Source organism: Heterocephalus glaber, unplaced genomic scaffold, assembly GCF_053883595.1.
Source record: "Heterocephalus glaber isolate CG9 unplaced genomic scaffold, H.glaber_assembly_v1.0 deba00001472, whole genome shotgun sequence".
NCBI classification, from domain to species: Eukaryota; Metazoa; Chordata; class Mammalia; order Rodentia; family Bathyergidae; genus Heterocephalus; species Heterocephalus glaber.
Window position 1 is genome coordinate 86,593,986 of NW_028258315.1, and position 23,765 is coordinate 86,617,750.

General features: G+C 48.5%; 1 protein-coding gene across 8 annotated transcripts in view; it reads right to left on the bottom strand.

Moving 5' to 3' along the window:
• Flnb (filamin B) overlaps window positions 1-23,765 on the bottom strand; it is a 143,946-nt gene that overhangs the window by 21,468 nt on the left and 98,713 nt on the right. For 3 of the 8 annotated variants that reach the window (XM_087182274.1, XM_004864233.3, XM_021243943.2), the window contains exons 21-35: window positions 22,445-23,042; window positions 21,159-21,332; window positions 20,009-20,171; window positions 18,908-19,068; window positions 15,216-15,383; window positions 14,120-14,212; window positions 13,204-13,327; window positions 11,651-11,807; window positions 10,628-10,817; window positions 8,393-8,640; window positions 5,581-5,652; window positions 4,761-4,863; window positions 3,993-4,133; window positions 1,843-1,971; window positions 805-978 (exon numbers count right to left, since the gene is read on the bottom strand). In XM_087182274.1, coding sequence (XP_087038400.1) covers window positions 805-978; window positions 1,843-1,971; window positions 3,993-4,133; window positions 4,761-4,863; window positions 5,581-5,652; window positions 8,393-8,640; window positions 10,628-10,817; window positions 11,651-11,807; window positions 13,204-13,327; window positions 14,120-14,212; window positions 15,216-15,383; window positions 18,908-19,068; window positions 20,009-20,171; window positions 21,159-21,332; window positions 22,445-23,042 — 2,695 coding nt within the window. The remainder of the gene's footprint in view (window positions 1-804; window positions 979-1,842; window positions 1,972-3,992; window positions 4,134-4,760; window positions 4,864-5,580; window positions 5,653-8,392; window positions 8,641-10,627; window positions 10,818-11,650; window positions 11,808-13,203; window positions 13,328-14,119; window positions 14,213-15,215; window positions 15,384-18,907; window positions 19,069-20,008; window positions 20,172-21,158; window positions 21,333-22,444; window positions 23,043-23,765) is intronic. The other 5 variants (XM_021243941.2, XM_004864235.3, XM_004864234.3 and 2 more) reach the window with 5 other exon arrangements.

The following is a 23,765-nucleotide window of genomic DNA, read 5'->3' on the forward strand; positions in this document are numbered from 1 at the left end:
CATTTACAGACGGATGGGCAAGAACCAATCACCCGCAGGTGAGTGACAAAACACGCCTCCGACAGTGGGTAGACCTCTGACCTCGAAAGGGTGACTGGGACTTACGCTTGGCTCGAGGAAAACTAGGAGGTGGCAGGAACTGAGACATGGAATCTCATGGGCTACTTCTTAAAGGAATCTTTGTTGGGAAGAAGCGCCTCCCACCGTGCCATTGGGCATTTCTTAGGGAAGCACCAGGCACAGTCCTTGCTGTTGCTGGCTGCTTCAGACAGGTCTAAGTACCTCCGGACAAGAACCTCGCCTTGTACCTCTTCCTTATAACCCACTGAGAGCAGGATCCAAACCCAGCAGACAGCACAGAGGTTAGGAGCACGAGCCTTGGGATGGGATGCCTGACTCTGTACCCTCGAATGCCCATTTGTGAACTTGGCTAAGCTGCTCCATACCTCTCCCAGCCACATTTTTCTCTGTACAATGAGCAGTAGAAAGCCTGTGCAGTAGCACTGCTGACAGGCTCCTCAGGTACTCATGCTGTAAGAACTATCTGAACGCCTCTGAGTGCTTGCCTTTTGCATGCGGAAGTGACACTGGCACAAAATAAATACCTTCTAAATGGTCACCCTTGTCTTCCCCCAGGTTATCATGTAAGGGAGGAGGTGGACTCGTACCTGCAAAGAGTCCCTCTAAAAACCTGAACTAAAAACACTGACTCACAGCCTGCCACCCAAGGTCTGATGCAAGGAGTGGCTGTCGGGGCAGCTCTGCCCCTTGTGAGGAAGCTGCCAGCCAGCCAGGCAACCCCACCTGTGATCTTGGCTGTGAAGGGGCTGCCAGGGATGTGCTTGTCATTGTACTTGACCAGAATGCTGTAGTCTCCTGGCAAGGTGGGCAGGTAGGTCACGGTGCACGTCCCGTCTTTGTTGTCAATGCAGCTGATTTCTGCCTTTGAGGGTCCCTCGATGGCCAAGTCGAGGCCACCTGAGAGGGCAGCGAGGGAGAGCAGTTAGGGAGGGAAGGGTTAAGATCCAGTCATGAGGGCAGCCCTGATGCTAGGGACAAGAGAACACACTCCCGGTGAGTCTCGACCAGGGGTCTATGGCAGGACAAAGTGGGCTACAAAGCAAAAAGTCCCTTGGGAGGACACCCCACCACCTGAATCGCTCCCTCAAGTAGCCCTAACTCTTCAGGAGGTATGGAACAAGGGTGAGATGGAGCCCTACAGGGAAATCACACCTAATGACAGGGCCAGACACAGAGGGTCCCCGCCAGTCAGGCTGGGCGCATTCACAGAAATCCCATTAGCTCCCCGGGTTTAGGGCTCTCCATGAGCACCGTGGACTTGGGCAGAGCACTTTAACAGGAATGAGCCGCTAAGTGATTCGGGGGAGGTCTGTGGACATGTGGCAAAAGAGAAAACCGAAACATCCTCAGCCAAAACACACTTAAAGTCCAGGTGAGTTACATTAAAAATCTCATACCACAGATCTGATTTCATCAGAATATAAGATTTCAAAAATTTCTGTTTTGGCTAAGAGAAAGAGCAGTTCTACAGAAGAGAGATTTATGTGAGGAAAAAATAAGCAAACACTACCACCCAATAACATTTTTTTCTTCTGCTGCTTTTTTTTTTTCTAATTTGAGATGGGCCTCACTGTGTTGCCCAGGATGGTCTCACACTCTGGGCTCAAGAGATCCTCCCTCCTCAGCTTCCCAACTGCCAGGACTGCAGGTGTGCCCCGTGACTCAGGGATAATTTCATTTTGAAAAGCTGCCCTGGAACTGTGCCCACTCTTCTCTCTCAATAGAAAGCCCCAGCGTGTGACTACGTAAACCGTACAGTACCTTCTCCTGCATCCTCAGTGACAATGGTGAAGGTGGCGGTTTTGTTGGCCACTCCGTACACCAGGCCTGGACCATACGCAGAAACGCTCCCACTGTTGGGGTAGTTCACGTAGAACTGGAGAGGGCTCTCTGGGTTGGCCAAGGACAGACAAAATTGGGGCTCATTAAGGGGTGAATGAGTACCTTGGGTGATGGGTATCTTAACACTGACCTATTGGCAGGCAGGTCTGGCACCTCCTGAGCAGAAGCAGGTGACAAAAGGAGAAGCCGATGTGCCTCCCCCTTCCCCAGCCTAGAACATGGAGCGGCTCTACATAATGTTATTCCTTGAATCATCATGTGAGAAAAGCAGTCCCTGAGGCCGCTCCAGACTGGACAGGGGGCCTAAAGCAGGAGGAATCCAGCTCAACTTGACAACTAAGGAAGAGACATCTGTGCCATGCAGATAAATGATCCACCACTAGAGGGAAGGTACTGGAAAAATCTGGGTTTTTTTTCACAAGGCTCTTTCTTTAGCCTGTGCCATTGCAAACGTAAGGCCTTGTGGTCTAAGGAGTTCACCCCTTAGGACTGGTCCCACAGAGGTCTTCCCTGGCCACGGCCCACCCAGCCGTATGCAAGCATTTTCATTCCCATAGGGGTCGCATGCCTATCAGAAGACCCCAGTGTCCAACAATAGGGGGCTTGTCTGCTCATGGGCCGTTAAAGAGAGTGAGGGAGTTCTTTGTGTACCAACTCAAGGCATCACCCATAATGTGTTCCAGTGATAGGAAAAAGCAAGTTGCTACATAATATTTACACTATTATGTCATTCCTTTAAAAACAAAACACAACCACATGCATGTTTGTAGATGCACAGAGAAATATGTGAAATATGCCGATACACGCCAGCAGTGGAAGGGCAATGGAAGAAAGACATTTTTTATTCTCTATACCAACATCTTTAGAATATTTAAATATAAGCAGAGCATACATTTTTGCTTGAAAATAAATATTATGCACACACACCAACACAAAGGAAAGCAAATGTCAAACTCAGAGAAACATCTGCAATCCTTTCACAAGGGGCTAATGGCTCTTAACATTTAAATCGTTCTTAGAAACTGATGTAACAAAAGCAGAAAAACAGAAAAACTGACCAAGGATAGGAGCATTCAGTTCACAGAAATAGAAATATGAATGGCACTTAAACACATGGAGAGTTGCTCAATCTCATTCACAAGAGAAATGCAAATAAAGCAACACCAAGGACTGTTTTTGTCAACAGTTCCACTGGCAACAATCCAAACATCTGACAGCTCACTCTCTGGCTGTGAAAAGGCTGGTGCCCCTCTGTCACTGGTGGGCATGTGGATGGAGCAGCCCCAGGGTGGACAATGGGCACAATCTCTCAGAGTCACAGCTGCCTGCACCTGTGCCTCCCTCGCATCCCTGCTCTGGGAACCAAACCCCACCTTGGTAAGGAGGAGATGTCAGCTGTGACAAGCTACAACTACTCTCAAATTGAACATGAAAAATAACCAACAGTAAGTTTCAAGGAGAGAACAGTTATAGGATATAGGTGGGAAGGAAATCTTTTTCAACTTCACTTTTGTTTTCAAACCGTGTGTTACCTACTCAAAACATTAAATAGAAAATATTTAAATGATTACAAAACAGGAACAACGAACAGCAGTACACCACCAGTGCGCCGGCTGATGGCCCTGAGACTTGAGCCTGGTTTCCTTTCAAAGGCCTGGCCTCCTCTTCTCTCTACTTCTACTCCTGCTCTGACCCTGCCCCAAGCCCCGAAGCACACAGGGTTCCCCAGGCCAGGGTGGAAAGTCCCTCACCCCCACCCCCACCCCACTCGACCTTTGGCCACACTCCACACAGTAACAAAGACAAACAACTGCAGCCCCGAGGCCCTGCACCATGACCCAGGGCGCTGAGCTGCATAATCTTCGGGAAACTCGCTGACGCTGATGGGCTGGAGTCCCCTGGCTGTCTGGTCTCACAGGGCTGCCGACACTGACACTGCATGCCCAAGCCTGCCCCGAGAGTGTCCCCCACACAGCGGCTGCCTGGACCACTGCCGGACTGCCAGCAGCCAGGCCCCTGGCGGTGCAGTCCTGCTGGCCCTGCCAGCCAAGCTGCTGAGCCCCACTCACCAGGGATGTGGCTGCCCATGTACTTGATGTGCATCTCATGCAGCCCCACCTCAGTCGGTGCATATCTGACAGTGACTGTGCCGTCCTTGTTGTCCACAATCTCGGGTGTGGCTGTCTTCCCGGATGGCATGTGGACCTCTCCTGCAGAGCACAGGGACAGGGGCTGTGAGCCCACCTGCCACTTTCCTCAAGAAAGCTGAGCACAATGCACAGATGTGCTCAGACCCAGGAACGCTCCCGCTACCTAAATCACCCAAGTCCCACCATGTTTGGAAAGCGAAGACCTATTTGCTTTTTTTGGTTCCCTCTGGTTTTTGCAGCTGGCAAAGTAGAGGCTCAAACAGGTCTTGAGACCACAACCCCAGCAGGATAAGCAGCGCATCCAGTCAAAAGAGGAGGCACTGAACAGGCTGAAAAGAAAAAGGAACTCTGTACAACAGGCCTCAGTGCCGAGTTCAGAGTATATCTGGAAAAGTGGAAAAACAGAGAAGGCAGGAAAAAGGGCAAAAGGAACATAACAGTGGAGAGGCACCTACACAAAGCAGTTCCTACCCTAAAAGAAATCATAGGCTCTCTTGAGAATGAAACACAAGCTGCAAGCAAACTACCTCTTCAAAGAAACACGTTCTACAATCTCAGAGGCTTCTAGACCAACCGCCTACAGCCCAAACCAGAGCACTGGGTGAGGGGCGCCACCACCTACCCAGGGCCCACCTGGGTGCCAGTGCGAGTGAGGGAGTGGAAGTGAGTCACTCTCCAAGGGCTTACCTGTGATTTCTCCTTTCCGGACTGCAAATGGAATGACCAAATTGAAAGGCTTAAAGCCCAACCCATTCATGTCACTCACTGGGACATAGGCCTCTTCAGTCACCTAAAAATGGAAGCAGTAGTCACTGAGTGAAGTGGACAATAGCGTGGGCTGGTGAAGCTACAGGAGCAGAGCTACTGGGAATTCTGCAAGCCAGAGAGGCCGGGATTTGGAGCTATGACCACCTAAGTACGAGGTACTGGCTTTGTCTAACTGGCCCCAGGCCCACAGCTGAACCTCAAGGACTGGAAAAGTCCCACTGACCAATTACTAGAAATTGCTTGGCAGTCTGCTTGTAAAATTCCCAGCAGTACCCACGGGAAAGTGGAAAAGTGAGAGACAGCAATGTCTGAGTCCCAAGAGGCTCCACCTGGAAAGGTTTAGTTGCTTGTGGCCTGGAAAAGAAGGTGAGTTTTAAGTGGCAGAGAGTAGCAGCAGGTGGCCTTGTCCCTGAACAGAAAACAAATGTGCAAATGGCAGCCGAGCTGGCAACTGGCCTGCACACAGCTGCCCACCTTGCACAGTAACCACGGAGACAAACTGCAACGAGCATGGACACACGCATGACGGCTGGCGATTCGTGGAGCATGACGGTGATGCAAAGGCGGGTCTTACAGAAAAAGCAGGATGGGATCACTGTGAAGGGCTGAACAGTGGGGACACACCAACGACCAGGTCACCCAGAGGGCTAAGCAGTCCCCAGAAGCAAGTGGTAGCTTTTCTAAAACGAAGGTTGAGTAAACATGGAAACACAAGAAGGAGAAAAAAAAAGAGGTGTACCCAGGGCCTGAATCCAAGGGGGCATGCATTTACCGGCGCCTCCTCCATGGCCGAGACTTCCCCATCCGTGGCCTGGTTGGTGGCAAATGGAGATTAGTTGGGAATTGCATTGAGGGACACTGATTCAACAGATTTCTACAACCTAATGCTACCTCCTCCTCACTGCATCACCTCGTACAGCAGGGAGGCCCTGGCTGTCACGGGCAGGCACATTCATACTACGCTTCTAGAGGGCAAGCTGGTGTCCTCTGAACCCTCAGCTCCACTTGCAGTAAGCAGGAACAGCTGAGTGGTGCGTGCAAGTTTTCCTGGAGCTGTCTGTGGTCATGATGGACAGAAGCAACCTAATGTCCATCAGTCAGAGCCTTGGGCAGATACATTATGTAGGACTGTCCGGGGAACACTGAGCCACTGTTCTAAAAAGTGTTGATGTCTGAGACTTAACATGGAAAGGCCATCTATGACACGGTGAGGGAGGAAGCAAGTTGCAAGGCAACATGCACATTATGGTCCCATGCATGAAATTCAGGGTCTGTGGTACAGGCAGAGAAAATCTGACGCCACTCATCTCTGCAGCAAGGAGTCAGGAAAGAGAATTTTTTTAACTTTATAAATACCAGCATCAGCAGAAAGGGCTGTGATTCTCAGGAAGCTCCATGAGCTGCTGCATCAGGAACAGCACTGACCTAGGCTCCTAGGGCTCCTCAGGTTGGGGCTAATGCAGGACCACATTAGCCAGGAGAAAGGACTTTCAGGTGAGGCTATGGCCTGTGTAGGACTTCTCCCGGCAACAAGCAGGAAGCTGCTTGTCCACGACTATACGTGTTGTGTGTGACATGCTTGACTGTGCCCGGAGACACCTGCTATCAATGCAGAGCCAGGTATCCAGGGCCATTTGGCCTCAAACCTGTAAGGGGTCACAGGGAAGGAATCTACCCACGGGAAACCAATGAAGAGAAAGCTGCTCCCTCTGGGGAAGGCTGGGGAAAGCGAGCAATAGGAGAGCAAAGCCCTTCTGCCTTTTATCTTCAGTGGTGCTTAAAGGGTTATGAGCACCCACAAAATATCCTTGCCTTGTGTGTTCTCGGGGCCTAGACAGGTTTTATCCCTAATGAGTTTGGAAGCCTGCACTTCAGGCCCCAGACCCTCCTACTCAACTGATCTCCAATACTTTGACCCTGCCTTTCTCACTCAGACCTTCAAGGCACCTGAGGGCTCTCAAACCCAGCCAAAGGGCCACAGGGCCTGACCTTGCCCAGAGGTTGCTCATGCCTCCCACCCAATTCTAACCAACAGAATAAAACCACTACAGGATAAAAGCAAACTTCAAAGTATAAATGAGCTGGGCATGGTGGCACACGCCTACAATCTCAGCCCTCAGGAAGCTGAGGCAGGAGCATCACCCCAAATTCCAGGCCAACCTGGAATACATAGCAAGACCCTGTCCCAGAAAAAAAAAAAAAACCCCAACAAACTACAACTGTGACCTTCTCTGTAAATAAAGACAAACTTTGAGCCGGGGATTCAGTTCAGTGGTGCTGCCACCTGCCTCACAAGCACAAGGTCCTGGGTTTGATCCCCAGTACCAAAAAAAGAAGACAAACTTTCTAGCTGCACTGCTTTCTCCTCACAGGACAAAAACATTCCCAAATGGAAAATATCCGAAGTTGACAAGTGTTTACATACTTGAGATATAAATGAGCCACGTCCAGTCCTCTGCCATGATGTTTACTAATCCACTAACGTCAAGGGAAGGGAAAAAGGCTACAACAGATTGTCAGCTGTTTGGAAGAAAGTCCCTGGGCTTCTGTTTGGAATGGAACCTTTCATCCTTTTCCATTACTGCACACTGTGAAATAATTAAAAGGTGCTTTGCCCGCTGTGGAGGAGGTGGGGTTATTGGGAGCCTAGAAACCCCTGGTGAAGGGAGGGTGGGTGGGTGGCTGCTCTCGCTCAGCCACAGATATGGGAAGGGAGCCGGAAGCACATCTGCCAACAGGGCTGGTTCTGGAGCTGACAAGAGGTAATTCTCCTAAGGTTCTACTCCCTCCTGGTGGAAGAGGCTTCATCATCACAGGAAGATCTAAGAGCCACTCAGAATTGAAAATTAACCCAGGCACGGTCATGCATGGCCATAACCCCAGCACTCTGGGAGGCCGAGACAGGAGGATCACAAGTGAAAGCCCAGCCTGGACAACATACCAACTCAGTGAGACCCTGTGTCAAAATAAAAACTAAAAAGAGCTGGGGTGTAGCTCAGTGCTTAGGCCCTGGTTCAATCTCCAATTCTCCCCAGAAAGGGGGTTGGTGTTAAGGACTCTAGTTATGTGCTGGCCCAGATATTCACATGATGGTTCCCTTCTATTTCAGACGTTCCTGGCTTCAGGACACAGTAATTCCCCTTCATATAGAAAGTGAACCTTTCCAAATCACAATTAAAGGTAGTTTCAGACCTGAGATACTAGGATCAAGTCTGTTGATCAAAGAGCATCAGGACCCTCTCTTCTCCAGTCATGCAACAGGGAGTGAGTGTGCAGGAAGAACTAATAGTAACAACGGTCACATTTCTTTAGGGTTCTGCAAAAGGGCATTTTTCTGGAAAATATCTCTTTCTGAAACGGGCTTAGGCCAGCACACTGCCCAAGTCTCTTATACAGAGACCTCAGTCACCAGTAAGATTCTCCAGATACCTTCAGAGGCAAAGGGCTCTGTGTTTCTGAGACCAGGGTAGGGCTCTCTCAGGGCCCCACAGGTGGCCACTGTTACTGTATCTGACGCCAGCAGCACGGTCTGGAGAAGGGATTCTGCTTACCATGACGGTGAAGGGGCTGTTGGGAATATCGACACCGCCAAAGCGCACATAGATCACATAGGTGCCCGGCTTGGCGGCTGTGTAGAAAATGTCATAGGTGCCATCCTCATTTTCAATGACATCAGCCTCAGCCTCAGTGCCGTCCGGGGTCAGAATCGTGCAGGTCACTTTCCCCTTCCCAGCAGTCTTAGCGTCCACTACGAAGCCCACCTCCTCGCCAGTTTTCACAGTGGGGGCGATACCAGGACCTGGGGGAAAGATAAGAAGATACTGGAAGCAAGGACCTGTGGTCCCCAAGGCCTGAGAACAATCACACTTGTTTGCACTGCTACTTTTTTTTGGGCACTGCTACTTTTAACTGCTGCCACAGAGGGACACCCTAAAGGTCACTTGGGAGGCGCTTCTCAAGAGGGCAGACCCTCAATTCCTTAATAAATAAGGGCGTCTGCAAGCTCTAAGTGCTCCCCAGTACCCCCTGAGGTTGGGCCTGGTCTGCCCACAGCCAAGGCTTCGGGACGTGAAGGCTTCTGGTCTTCAGCAAACAGACCAGGCATTTTCTCGAGTGACAGGTACCTGTAAGGAGAAGCAAGGCACAGTTGCTCCTCTCAAATGCTCATCATCTACCAGGGCAGATGGAGGGGACCAGCACAGCCTGCATGGCAACACTGAGGGGAGACTGCGCTACAGAAAATGGGACCAACTGCTCCCCTGAGAAGCGTCCTGCTGCACACCCATCCCATGCTTCTAAGAATTTATACCACAGGGTTGCCACGATGACAGAGGGCTTCCCGACAAGGAAAACCTGAAAGAATATTTTTGGCTAGGGAAGCCTTACTACCTGCCTCCAAACAACAACCAGTCTGTCTGTCTGTGTGTGTCTGTCTCTGTATCTCTTTCTGACTTATGGTACCTCTTTATATAGAAGCAATACAAAAATCAGGGACTACAGAAAAGCACAAGCTAAAAGCACATGGGTAAACAAAGAGTGTGGGACATGGCAGAGGTAGGAGGACAGCAAGTTCAAGCCCAGCTTGGGCAACTTAATGAGACCCTGTCTCAAAACCTAAAATATTTTTAAAAGGCTGGGGATGTAGCTCAGTGTAAAAGCTCTGTGTTCCATCCCCAGCATTGAAAAACACAAAATCGGGCTGGGGATTTAGCTCAGTGGCACCACACCTGCCTTGCAAGCGCAAGGTCCTGAGTTCAATCCCCAATACCAAAAAAAAAAAAAAGAAAAAAAACCATTGGGGCTGGAGATTTAGCTCAGTGGTTCCACCGCCTGCCTCGCAAGCACAAGGTCCTGAGTTTGATCCCCGGTACAAAAAAAGAAAAAAAAAATAGAAAAAACAAAATCAAGTACTGGAGCAAGAGGAAGTGATAAGAACATCTGTTTAGATAGTGAGAGGGAGAAAAGAAAACTGGAGCCGGTCTGTGGCCGCACTGAATGACAGGCCCAAAGTTGTGGCCAAAGGGCACCTCCAGGCTGAGGAGTATTCTGCTCAGGTCTCTCAATTTTTGCCACCGATGCGACAGAAAGAGATCAGCAGAGCAATTCATCACCTTGCCCTGATGCCAGAACAGAATGAGAGTTGAGAGAAACAGGATACATCAGGGTGGACTCAGGAGTGGGTTCCCCTTTTTAAGAGAAACAAATTTGTTTCGTTTCAGGGGTGGGGTTCATGTTTTAAAGTCTCCTTGAAAAGCGACCCCAGGCTGCAGGAGCTGTCCTTAAGAGACTGAAAGCCAGTGCTGGTCACCTGGTCCTGTCTAGAAACTGAATGAGCAGCGAGGCTCAACTATCCATGGAGGATTCCTGAGGAAAACCCTGAACCCTTTGATGCGGTTCTCTCGCTCTGACCTGCAATGCCCTTGGGTGACTCTTGAAGAACTGAACCCCGTATTCACCAAGGCAGAAATCTGCTTCTCATGGGTGTCATCACTGCTGATGCCCCAGCAAATGCACTCACTTCAAAAGTGATCTCATAGCTATGGTGCACCTGGCACTGTGCTCAGCATTTTTCTGGCCTGACCTCCATCTAATCTTTGCAATAACCCTGTGAAACAGTCTCTCATCCTGGACCACACTTGAATCTGAATCCCCTACCACCCTCCAAAAGATCTTCAATCTGGGTGTGACTGAGGTTCAGAAAGGCTGAGAAACTTGCCTGGATCACACAGCTATTGTGGGATGACCCCAGAGCCCACACTCCGGACCCCGACGCCACCTGCACTCACCTGTGGCCAGGCACTTGCTGGCATCGCCCGTCTGCGTAGCCCGGATGCGGTAAGGAGAAAGAGGGATGTCATCTCCGCCATAAGTGACCCCGATCATATAACGTCCAGTCTTGTCGGGGATGTATGTGACAGCATACGTGCCATCTTTATTGTCATGGATGGCGGCTCTTTTGGGTTTTCCTTCTTGGTCCTTTGGATCACAGAGAAGTGCTATTTAGAATTGCGTTGCTAACATGCGGGAGCCATTTGTGGAAAACCTTAACGTGCTTTGTTCATTGATTAGCTTCTCTAATGGGAGGACACAGAAGTGAGTTTAATACAATCTAGTTTTGTTAGGCAGAGGTGTGGGTCACAGACAATGACCCCAGGGTGGTCTGTCAAGCGAAGGCGTTGTCTTAGCTCCATGCACACTCAAATGCAGGGATGTACGCAGGACTGGCTCCTATGCACACGCCACATCCACTGCCCCATTCTTTGGTGACAAGACTCTCCCCTTCTTAGCTGGGTGAACATAGACCTCCCCGTCCTGGATCCTTGCCATCAGTTACAGCCATGACTCATGACTGACTTCTACCAAATGAGATGGCTGGATGTCCATGAGGGACTTCTGACTGGGCTACAGAAGACAGCTGATTGGACTGGGAGGCCCCTTTTCCCTTCTGCCTTTTTTCCTCCTTCCGGCCTGCCATATAGATCCCATGGCAGACTCATGGCCCATGAGGATACCCTAAGGACAGAAGTCACACACAGCGAGGCCCTAAATGATCCAAGAGGAAATTTGAATCACTTAAAAGTAAAAACAAAAGTTGTACAAGCAAAATACAGGAGAGTCACCACAAAGAGGTGTCTGGCGCTACACCCTCAAACCTCTCAGGTATACATGCTTATTCTCTCTCATAGATACTAACTCTTTGGAGATCTAACAGTTGCTAGAAACTGGTTATTAAAACCCTTGTTCTTATCCCTGGCCAGGAAATTGGGTTTTGCTAATAAGTTTGGTTCCAGAAAATGACTGAGTGTTACCGTGATCTGGACAGCAAGCAGGCCTTCCCCAGCATCTCTGGCATCAATAGCAAACTCCACAGGCAGGCTGGCGGGCACCCCATAGGAGCTGAGGCCAGGCCCGCTGGCTGTCACTTTGCTGGCATCGTATGTGGGAAGGACCTTGACCTTCAAGGGACTTGACAAGACACACAGACTCTGGTCAGTAAGGTAATAAGTCAACCCCACCACATCTCACCTCTGTCAGAGAGACTGGGACTCAAAGGAAGATTTTACAGAGGAGACTGAGTTTGATCAAAGTGTCATGAGTCTGGATACAATTTAGAACTATGAGCTAGAAGCTACCATGTAACAGGCCAGCCTTGTCCTGAATGCGTTCCATGGGATACAAACAGTCTGAGGAAGAAGGGTTCCCAAACTAGCTTGAGAAACATGGAGTTAAACACATTTAAGCCAGTTTTGCAATGCGAAGACAATGGTCACCAAAATTCAAAGAACTTTATCTCATCTCATTCTCCTTCTTTATTCTTACTCTGTATATAGTATGCTTTATACGGTACCTGATATGTACTAGTAAAGAAATTTACAAATGTAATTTAAAAATTATGTATTCTTTTTTTTTTTTTTGGTACCCGGGATTGAATTCAGGACCTCATACTTGTGAGGCAGGCGCGGTGCCCCTGAGCTAAATTCCTGGGTCTGTTTTTTGGGTTTTTTTGTTTTGCTTTTGTTACTGGGGATCGAACTCGGGACCTTGTGCTTGCAAGGCAGGCACCGGAACCACTGAGCTAAATCCCCGGCCGTGTTTTTTGTATTTTTTAAATCATACTCCTTAAGTTGGAAGTTTTACCTATACCCTCAATATATATATTTCATATGGAGATTGACACATTTAACTTTAGCTGTGTAAGAATACATAATTTTTAGGGCCAGGGATTTAGCTCACTGGCACCGCGCCTGCCTTGCAAGTGCAAGGTCCTGAGGTTTGATCCCTGGTACAAGAAAAAAAAAAAAACCACACACAAAACAAAAACCAAGTTTTAGGGGTTCTACAGGTAAAGAGTTTGTCCAAGATTCTTTTTTTTCTTTTGGTGCCGGGGATCGAACTCGGGTCATTGTGCTTGCACAGCAGGCGGCGAAACCACTGAGCTAAATCCCCGGCCCTGTGCAAGATTCTTATGTAGTAATATGAAGGGGGAAACAAGGCTGCTACCCGGCGGCGAAACCACTGAGCTAAATCGCTGGCCCAGAAATACCTGTTTTAATGAGAAAACTACTGGGAGGGTCATCAAAAGGAAGCCTCTGGGAAACAAATATATTATTTCTCCAAAGACCCCTAACTTCTTAACTTCAGCCTGCCTTTATAAAGGATGGATGAAAGTGGGGGACAGTAGGGCCAGAACCACAAACAGCAAGATGAGTGTTTGACAATACATGTATGGAACAGGCAGGTTGTGGGGAACATCTGCTGATGAATGGAAGAATGGGTGAAGAAACAGAGCGGCGCTTGCCAATCTGCAGGTGGGCGGGCTCGAAGCTGGTCTGGGTCCACCCCTCAAGTGCAAGGCACTTACCTTCGAGGGATCTCTTCATCAGCATATTTAACTGAGACCATGTAAGGCCCCTCCTGAGATGGGGTGTAGGTCACGGTGTGTGTGCCGTCCCCATTGTCCACTACATTCACGGGCTCCACCAGGCCTGAGGACAGAGATGACAGATCTGAGCAACTCCCTGGCCTCTTCTTCACTCCAGCCCTGGCTGAGCTTGCAACAGAATCATATCCATCCCCGAGAGCTACTGGTTTCCGATGAGTAACACAAAGGCAAGCAGGCCATAATCATCGGCCTAAGAAATCACAGGAGCCCAATTCATGGTTGCAGAAATGACCCCAAGAGACACCTTTAGCTTTCTGTTGGCTACAGTACACTCATTCTGCCCTAGAGTATAATTAAGGAGACTGCCCGTGCTTGCTGCTGGAGGCTGTATGGCGAAGGTGCATGCGGCAGACACACTGTATCCTTAACAAGCTGGTTAGGCATGCTTGGGATGTGGCAATTTTACTCCATTGCTGAGAAAGCACCACAGAGTCCAGACCCTGAACCGCAAACACTAACCAATGGGCTGGCCAGTCAAAACTGCGGCCACCTTTGAGCGAAATCCACTACGGTGACAGCATGCTGGGGTAAAGGTGCAGGGCAAGTGAGAGTGGCCAATCTCAAGGAGCAAGGGACCCCTCAGTGTGGTGCCCGTGGGGGACACTTAGAGGCTGCGATAAAACACAGTCAAGGCATGCTCTGGGGTGACAGACTTCGGATCCCAGCTCTGAAATGAGGGCGAAGGATGGGTCTATGACAGGGCAGGTTAATCAAAGCATGGCATGCTTATTACACAAAGCAGATGAGGCACGAACACGCTAATTTCAGAGGTGGGACCACCAAGAAGCATTCAGGTTACATAATTTAAAGCAGCAGCTAATGGGAAAATGCAAACCTGTCTCCATAAAGTCACCCTTCGGGTCACCTTTAAAGAACTCTGAAATGGCTTTCAAGGGGCTGCGCCATGACTGGGATTCCATCTCATCAGCTAAAATTAGAAGGCTGTTACTTGCGAATCCTCCATAATAGAGGCAGATAATCTAAGTAAAGTTTCTCCCCGTGGCGCCGCCCCCCTACGCATCTTGAGGTTCAGAAATTTCACAGAATCAGATTCCAGCTCTATGACCTCATTTCTCCCAAACCACTTCTGCCCTGAGCTTCAAAGGCCTTAGCCTCCTGTTGAACCCCATTAAAAAGAAGGTTTCTCTTCAAAGGAGGAAGTCCCTATTGGCCACTTCTAGAGGACAATAACACATCACAGAAGAAAAATCCAGATTATTTAAGAAATTAGACACACAAAGAGAAATGTGTTTGTTTACCAAAAAAGGCAAATTTTACATACTTCAGGGCTTTGTCCCCAGATGACCTGCCAGTCATACCAATCCTAAATTCCAGGCTGCCAACGAAACCCATTCTCGAAAAGACACTCTCTCTCTCAGGTATATCCAGGGGGCCGGGATATACCTGGCATTCCCAGGGATTCTCCCATATCTCACTTGAGGCCTCTCCAAGAGAATTACCCCCTCCAATCTCCACATTCAGAACACCCCCAGGAACCCCACAAATGTTGAAATAGGTATTAAAGCAGTCAGATCAATATTACATATGACAATCCAAATACTACTTGCTTCAACTAGCTACTTAAAAACTGAAACTATAAGAAGGCATCTAAGACTGTGTTATTAAGGAGAGAAAAGACAGACTTTTAGCGAAATTATAGTCTTGCTTTTTTTTTTCTGGTACTGGGAATCGAACTCAGGACTTTGCGCTTGCCAGGCAAGCACAATGCCACTGAGCTACATCCGAGGCCCTGGCCTGCCTACTTTTAAACAGGCTCTTCTAACATTTGGCTAGATGATGGAGCAATAAAATAATATGAGAAATGTAATTTTCAGCTCACAATCACACTCAAAAGCCAAGTGCCTGCACTAGGTCCCAGCTGTCCTGCTGGAGCAGGTGAGCACAGGTAGGGAGGCAGGGCGTGTACTCACCTCGTGGGCCCACAACCCTCACTTCCAGCGGAGCCAGGCCGGCCTTGCTACTGTCCACTGTAAAAGACTGCAGGATGTGGGCTCGGACGCCAGAGCCCAGGCCAGGGCCAGCAATTTTGACCTTGCTGGGGTCCACAACATCCTTCACAGGAACTCTGAATGGGCTGCCTGGAAAACAGGTCACGGGTATCTGAGCATCGAGCAGTGGGAGCCCTGCCTTGCGCACACCCAGATGGTGCCACTGTTCTGGGCCTTGATTGTACAGGCTTCAGGCAGCTTCTGCTCACTAGGTGGCTTCCTGTATCATTTTCAACAACTGCTGCCTACTATGTGCAGACGTTGTGCCAGGCGCTGGACCCACAGTGGCCAGCAGCCCTGAAGGGATCCGGTGCAGGAGGACGATATAAGCATGCCTCTCTAATATCCTATGTAACATGTGCTGAGAGGTGTACAGGGGCGGCACTTAGGAGACAGTGACTCCAGTCCACAGGAGACCAGAGAAGGTCTGCGAGTGACATCTAAGCTGACACAAGAGGGAGCAACTGTCACCCAGGGCAAGCGGATGGAGAGGTGCTTCCAGCAGCGGGACCAGTGGGTGCAGGGGCCTAGAGATGAGGGAAAAGACAGGAACTGAAGGAGGAAGCTTCACTGTGGGAGGACATCAGAGAGGAACAGAGAGGGCAGGGCAGGCTTTGCAGCCCATATCCTATCTCCCCTCCCACAAATGATCCCTGAAGGCCCCCGGACTCCGTTCCCGCAAATGCAGGCATTACCTCCTGTCCACACATGGACATCTTGGTTCCTTGGCCATCAGCTGAAACCTTGCTTTTGCCCTCACAGTAAGCTGTGGCCTTGAAGCATAGCTGACCTCATGGGGGACACAGAGGGCCTCTCATTTTTTGAGTGTCAATTTTAAAGACTGACGGCACATGGAGAATACAAGATCAGGATTTGTGAGAAAACTGTTAAACAGAGAAATAAGGGCTGGGCCAGGAACCCTAAGGGGACTCCCCAAGGACGAGGATATCCTCAGAAACAGGAGCCCCAGCATTCCCAGCACCATGCCCAAGGCTGCCAAGTCTCTGCCAAGGGGCTCCACGCACAAAAAACTAAGACCCTGGCTTCCTAAAAACAGCTGTTTCTATGACATCAAGTTTTTCAGCTAAGTGAAAAAAATGGCCGATGCTGGCCAAGATGAGCACAGCCCATCATGCTGGGGTTCAGAGAAACAAAAACGAACTTTATTTTACAGAGTGACAGTTGAAGATTTCAATGTCAACAGGTGATGACCACAGACTACTTCTGAGGCCAGTCTCTATGTTGACATTTCTATTGGAAGTTGTCTGAACTCAGTATGAGAGAAGCCACAAAGCAACATGCAAAGCTAAGATAAACTTAGGTCCAAGATGGCAGACGCCAAGTATTATCTCCAGGCAGACATCACCAATCTATCACGGCATCCTTTCTTCCTGACATGCTCTGAATCCCAGTCAACCCAGAGTGGCCTAGGCACCTACCACCACCGGACCATAGCTGGCCCACCACAGGAAACCAATAAGCCATTATGGGTAAGACAAGACATAATTTAAAATTATCCCATGGGAAGTATGTATGAGGCCAGGATATATTGGCTCATTTTTAACTACGTAGAATTCCTAAGAAAACAAATTAGAAGCTAGCAAGTCACTGAATGTTTCAGTACCTCATGAGTTAACTAAGTAGCCTGACACGAAGAGAATAACCAACACCTTTAAATTTCTCTGCCTGGGGCAGCTGTGGCATTATTTCCAAGAGAAGTTGGCATTTAGTTCTGGGAGGCCACAAAGTCTGAAACAAGCCTTCCACATGTGAGGCAAAAATGCAAGTCAGTCTTTATTATTATACTCAAAAATATCCCTTTGCATTTTGCTCACAGATTAGCCAGCAAGGGCTCCAACTCTTACCCCTTCTGCAGGGGAATTCCAAGGTGATGGCATCTAGCATTTTCCCAAGAGTCAAAACAGCTCTGCTGCTGCCACAGCCAGGAGGTGCTCACCCTACTGCTGCCTACAGGGTTGGAGCCACCTTGGCATCTCTCCCGACAACAGCCTTAGGCCCATTCTTGACATTTAACTATCTACTCTCTCTTGTCCCCAGCACTGTGGTATGGTAAAACTCCAAGAGACTATCTTGTCACCTAGCTCCATTCTTCTTTGGAGCAGGACCTGCAAGTTTTAGTTATAAAATGCTAAACATTTAGTTATATGAATGCTGGACAGCAAGCTTCTTGGGAGTAGGAGTTTTGTCAGTGTGGCTTTTGGGAGAAATCGCCTCGGTTAGTGATTACAGTAATTTTAAAAAATCTATATTGAATGAGCTGTAAGTACAAGTTTTATGAGAAACCTGTCACTTGGGAAGACTTAAGGCTTACATGGATATCTGAGTAAAACTACATTGAACTGATTGTTAGTGCTTTCTGATCCATTTGAGAAACATAGTGACTGTGAACACATATGCACGTCTACATATGGCAAGAGAAAGAGGACAGAGTCAGAAAAGTTGAGTGGTCAGGGGACACTCCAGCTTCCTTTGAGTCTATCCAGAAACCCAACAGGGAGCTTCTCAGCCTGCCTCTTCCTCTCAGCACTGCCCCATTTGTGTGGGGAGAACATGAGCCAGTGAGGCTCTTCCTGCTCTGCTCTTCTCAACACCACCAGACAGCTCAGGAATCCCTGGACCTGAGCATCTGCACCACAGCACACTCAGGGGCCTCCCCTTTGGCGCGCGCGCGCGCGCGCGCGCGTGTGTGTGTGTGTGTGTGTGCACATGCGTGCATGTGCGTAAGCGTGGTCATTCTATTCATTCTGTTAAGCAAATGGGACTAGAACCTGTGGTGACTCCACTCCCTGAAACAAAGGTAGAGATGCTTTCCTACTTACATCATATATTTCTTTTTTTCATTAGTATATGTCTGCAATACATTCATCTGGGGGAACGGGCACACATACATACACTTGATCTTAGCCAAAAGGCCGAGAAGCGATTGGCACACACACATTTGTATCACATCTTAGTCACTTTTACTTCCCCTTCCCCTCTTGCCCTCTAATCTCCCCCATTCCCAGACCCCCTTCTCATCTCCACAAAGACCACCTCCTTGTTTCTTATCATCTATCCTTTATTTTGCTTTTTAAATTATCTTCACATTTAGAGTTTCTCTTAAGTCATGTATTTTTTTTGGTACCGGGGATCGAACTCAGGTCCTTGTGCTTGCGAGGCAGGCGCAGCACCACTAAATCCCCGGCCCAGTCATGTATTTCTTTTTTTTTTTTTCAGTCAAGTATTTCTTAATGGTTTCAATCCTTACAGCAGTTTTCAATGGGGGTGGGGCGTGGCACCGTGCCTGCCTGGCAAGCGCAAGGTCCTGAGTTCAATCCCTGGTACCAAAAAAAAAAAAGAACCAGGCTTCCCTTTGATCAGGTATGAGGACAAGGTCCTCCATCATGTGAACAATCATTTACAGTAAAAAGGCTAAGTCAAGCTTTCTGTCATTTTACTGTCCTACTGAGAGCTAGGGACATTCTTGGGGAAATAAACCTAGGGAAAATTCTCCTTTTTACAGCTACTACAAATATTTGACAGATTAGCAAAATTAAATCTGCTTTCATGCAAAATTAGTTATTCTTTGGACTGTCCAGGAGGAGGTAGCTTACCAGGGATGTGGACTCCTCCATATGTGATATTAACATCGTAATCTCCTGGAGCAAAGGGAATGTATTCAGCGCTGCAGCTGCCATTTTTGTTGTCTCTGCAGTTTATCTTCGACTCTGATGGTCCCTCAACAGTGATGCCAAGTCCGCCAATTCCCGCCCCTCTGGAAAGAGTTGGGGCAAAAGTGAAATACGCACAGTCCATGCTAGTCTAGTTACTGTCAGAATTCATTTAAAATCTCTTTATAAGCCAGGCATGGTCGAGTACACCTGTGTTCCCAACACTAGGGGGACTGAGGTAGGAAGATCAAGAGTTTGAGGCCAGCCTGGGCTTCATAGTGAGTTCAAGGCCAACCTGAACTACACGTGAGTCCTTGACTTAAAAAATAAAATAAAATAAAATAAATGAATAAATAACCCCTTTATAAACTATCCCATTTAGCCAACCTGAGTCAACATGACACCACCTGTTACACAGGGAATTTCTCAGTAGTCTAACAGAAATCAGGCTTGACCCCTCTTTCCCAGCACTGGTCCTTTGTTTTACGTATCTAATTGCACTGCCTAGGACTGCAAAATATAATGCAGTTATGTGCCAAGTGGTTTCCCCATAGCCTCAGCCTTGTGGATACTAAGCAAGGGCGCTACTACTGAGGCACATCTGGTCTTCTTGTGGTCAAGGGAGTTTACGGCATTTCCTTTACATATGAGACTGGCTATGAATTTCTGCATTTTCAAATCAAAGAGCTTCCATCTAGTCCTAGTTTTCTGAGCAGTTTTATGACTATGATCAAGTGCTTTTTGATAAGTTTGTAGGTATATCTGGTCTTTTTTCTGTAATGTAACTGTAAAGGAGAAAATGTGGGGCCGGGGATTTAGCTCAGTGGCACCGCACCTGCCTTGCAAGGGCAAGGTCCTGAGTTCAATCCCCGGTACAAAAAAAAAAAAAGAAGAAGAAAATGTCTAAGCATCACAGAAACATTTCTCAACAGAAGTAGGGATACCATGACACAGATGTAGGGCACAGCCATAGGGGGAAAAAACTTTTTAAAAGCAGTTGAATGACCTAGAGTTACTCACTACACTGAATCAGGGCCTGCCTACCTGGTAACCACAGTGAAGACATTGGGTTTGTTGGTAAAGGCCTCGTTCAATCCAGGACCCTGGGCATGGACCCGAGATGGCTGGCAGCCTTCAGTTACAGCCACTTTGAAGGGACTGTTGGGAATGGGCACATCATCATATGTCACCTCCACTACGTGGACACCTGTGCAAAACAAACAGAAACATCTATTTTGGGGCAACAACTCTAGTTCAGGGTTTTATCCAGCATTCAAGTCTGTGTGCAGTTCTCTGTCACTGGGGAAAAAAACCAAATTAAAAACATAAATAAATAATGCTGGCACAATCTGAATTGTTTTTATTTTGGTACCGGGGATTGAACCCAATCTGATTTTTAAAAACTACTCTCTTTTAATATTTTCTGTGCACTTGGCAGTCACATAAGCCGGCTGGCCCACCTCAAGCAAGCGTCACTATGCTTATATTCAAGTTGGTCATTTGCAGCACACTATCCTGATCTGAGCAAATTCCATCCAGCCGCTATCCAATATACCATAAGAAATTCATGAAATAAAAAAGATACGGATCCACATATAAACTGAAAATATCTTGCAAGGTGTGTTGTGTACACCTGTTATCCTAGCACTCTGGTAGCCTGAAGCAAGAGAATAGCAAGTTTGAGTCCAGCCTGGACAAGGCAACAACTTAACAAGACCCTATCTCAAAATAAAAAGTACAACAAGGGCTGGGGATACAGCTCAGTGTGAAGGCCCTGCATTCACTACCCAGTACAGGGGTGGGGGGGTATACCCGAATATTTATAGGGATCATCCAAGTAGTAGGGGTAGATGGGACTGTAATATTTTTATTTATCAAAAATTTTTATAAGAGAACCCTAATAGCCAAGATATAAATTAATATACAATAAACATAGAACAAATGATAACATGCCACAGCCTCACCCCATAACCTCCTCAGGTGAGGCTGAGGCTATGCCCCAGCCCACCCGTTCCACGAGGCCAGCAGGCCAAGCACAGGGCAGACAGGTGGTCCCTGCGAAGGAGCTGTCGCCTTCCCTGTCATTTTGCTTGTGCCCCTGCGCGAGACAGGCCCAGCACACAGGTCGTGCGTGAGGCAACATAAGCCACTGGGAGGAAATGGCTAAGTGCAGCTCTGAACCAGGCTCACTCACCTTTCTCAAAGGGCGTGTACTCCAGCTGGTAGGTCCCATCCGCGTTGTCTGTGATGAAGCACTCGGTGGAGGCTCCTGAGGGGTTGGCAATGTGGGCCTTGATGTGGTCACCCCCCACCTGGGTCAGGGGCCTCGAATCCACTGTGAAATCAGTGGTGGCTTCCCGAAATACATCTGCAGAGCAACCACACAAAGGGGAACATCACCAATACCTTGGACCAAGGAGCAAACTTCAAAGCCGAGGTTCTCAGCACTGGGACACATTAAATCTAATTTCAGTGACAGCAAACAACTGGTTTCTCTGACTCTCAAAATCAGAAATATTAACCTTGTTATTGTTTGGATCAAGAAAGTCCTTTAAAAGGCTCATGTGTTCAGAGGTAGGGCTTTTGGAAGGTGACTGGATCCTGGAGCACTAACCTCATCAATGGCTTAGTTCACCGATGAATTTATAACTGCATGTGCTGTTAGGAAGTGGGGCCTGCCTGGAGGAAGCAGGCCACAAGACACATAACCGGAAAGGGTTTATTTCTGTCTCTGGCCGCTCTCTCTCTCTTCCTGTTCTTTTTGCTTCCTGGCTGCCACAACCTATGAGCTTTCCTCTGCACGCTGTTTCTGTCTTGTAACCTGCCAGTCATGGACCGAGACCCCTGAAACCATGAGCCAATGTAAACCTTTTCTCCTTTAAGTTGTGCATGTCAGGTACTTTGCCTCAGAAAAGAAAGATGACTAGTACAAGGCCCTCTCCCCCTTCCAAGGCAGATCTTGGCCAAGTGACAACACAACCTCTTCTAGAGCAGTGCTGGCTTCTCTACCAGGGCAGCGACTGACAGCCTGTTCTAGGGCAGTCACAACTACTCACACAAAACTGGGGATCTACAAGTTCAAAGTATAAAAACAGTCCTGCTTTGTAGCACATGTAGTGTTACCCAGCACCACATTTTAAACTTTTTCAGTCAAGTGTCAACAATAAAATACGTTGTTTCCATATTAAAAAAAAAAAAAAAAAATCAAGACTTCTGCCTTTGACACAGAAACCAGAAAATCTGCTGACAATGCTGGGCACCATTCCCAGTGGAGAAACAGAAAACAAAGCTGGGCAGCTGAGGAGCCTCTGGAAAGGCAATGTGTCCACTCCCAACCTTGGTCCCAGTTCCCTGAGGCAGGTAAATATCGTCAAACAGCCTGCCTGGCACTGTAGCTGGCTGTTTACAGCCCCTGCTCCGTGCGGCTCTAGTGGCCCTTAAATCCCAGCTTGCCCCCCTCCCCTGTTTAACGAGACCTACCCTTTCCTTCTATTCCTGGCCCAAAGACTTTGACTCTGCTGGTGTCCACAGCAGGCTCCACCTTGACCCGGGCAGGGAAGTGCGGCACAAGCTCGCCACCATACTTCATGGTCAGCGTGTACATGCCAGCTGTCAGTGGCACGTAGGTCACTGCATAGGTGCCGTCCTGGTTGTTCTGAATGCTGACTTCGGCTTTCGCTCCTGAGTCCGAGACGGCTTCCAGGCCCAGAGCCCCAGGACCGGCTTCTGAGCAGTCCACACTGAGGAGCCCGGCTTCACCCACTTTGCCATGCTCCAGGCCGGGTCCTGACGCCACAACCTTGGTCGGGTCAAATGGCATTTCAATGTCGGCTTTGAAGGGGGATCCAGGTATGTGGACTTCCTCAAAGAGGATGTTCACAAAGTACTCCCCAGGTTTTGTGGGAAGGTAAGAGACAGAGCAGGTCCCATCCCCATTGTCAGAGCATTCGATTTTGGCCTCACAGGGGCCTTCCACGGTTAGGCCCAAACCTCCCGTTCCGGCTCCTTTGGTGTCAATGGTGAACTCAGCGGGCTTGCCCACGAGGCCACCTTCAAGGCCAGGCCCGTGTGCCTTCACCTAGTTCAACAAAGAATAAGTCAAACTCTGCCCGCAGCTGGGGACTCCTACTCAGCCAGCCCTGGTGTCCACATCCGACTCCCACCTCCACTGAAGTGCACCTCAGTTAAGAGGCCCTTCCTCCCAGGCCCCTTGTGTCTCTTACACATACACCCGAGTGACACACACATACACCACAATGCACTCCATGCTTCAAGTGGCAAATAACTCAAGAGCACTCAGTTGAAAGCTACAGGTTGGAGGCGTGGCCGTTGGGACAGCACAGGAGTGGAGATGGCAGCTCCCTTCCCCAGTCCTGGCCGTTCTGAACCACAGGGTCGGACTGAGACCTAATAGCTCATCCAAACACAGAAGGGCTTTCATGTGTTTCAGTGCAGCTCTGCCTGCTGCACTTTGTTCAATAAATTTTGCCTAGTCAAAAATCAAGCTGTTTCTTAAAAAGAGGAAAGGGATAAAGCATTCATCTCTGATTCCACAAATGAGACAACTTTGTAGATTCATGCCTTTCAGACCAGTGGAAATACCGTGGAGTCAGGGACAGTAAAAGAAATAATATTGAGGGTTACACCTGTTTATATTACGTTGTTACAGCCCTCACAGGGCAAACTCAGTCAGCCTCCACATTTACCTCACCCTGATAAGCTGGCTTTGAAGCAAATACCATTACTGCATGGATAAATGAAGGACTCAGGAACAGGGAGTTCCTCACCAAAATCTCACAGC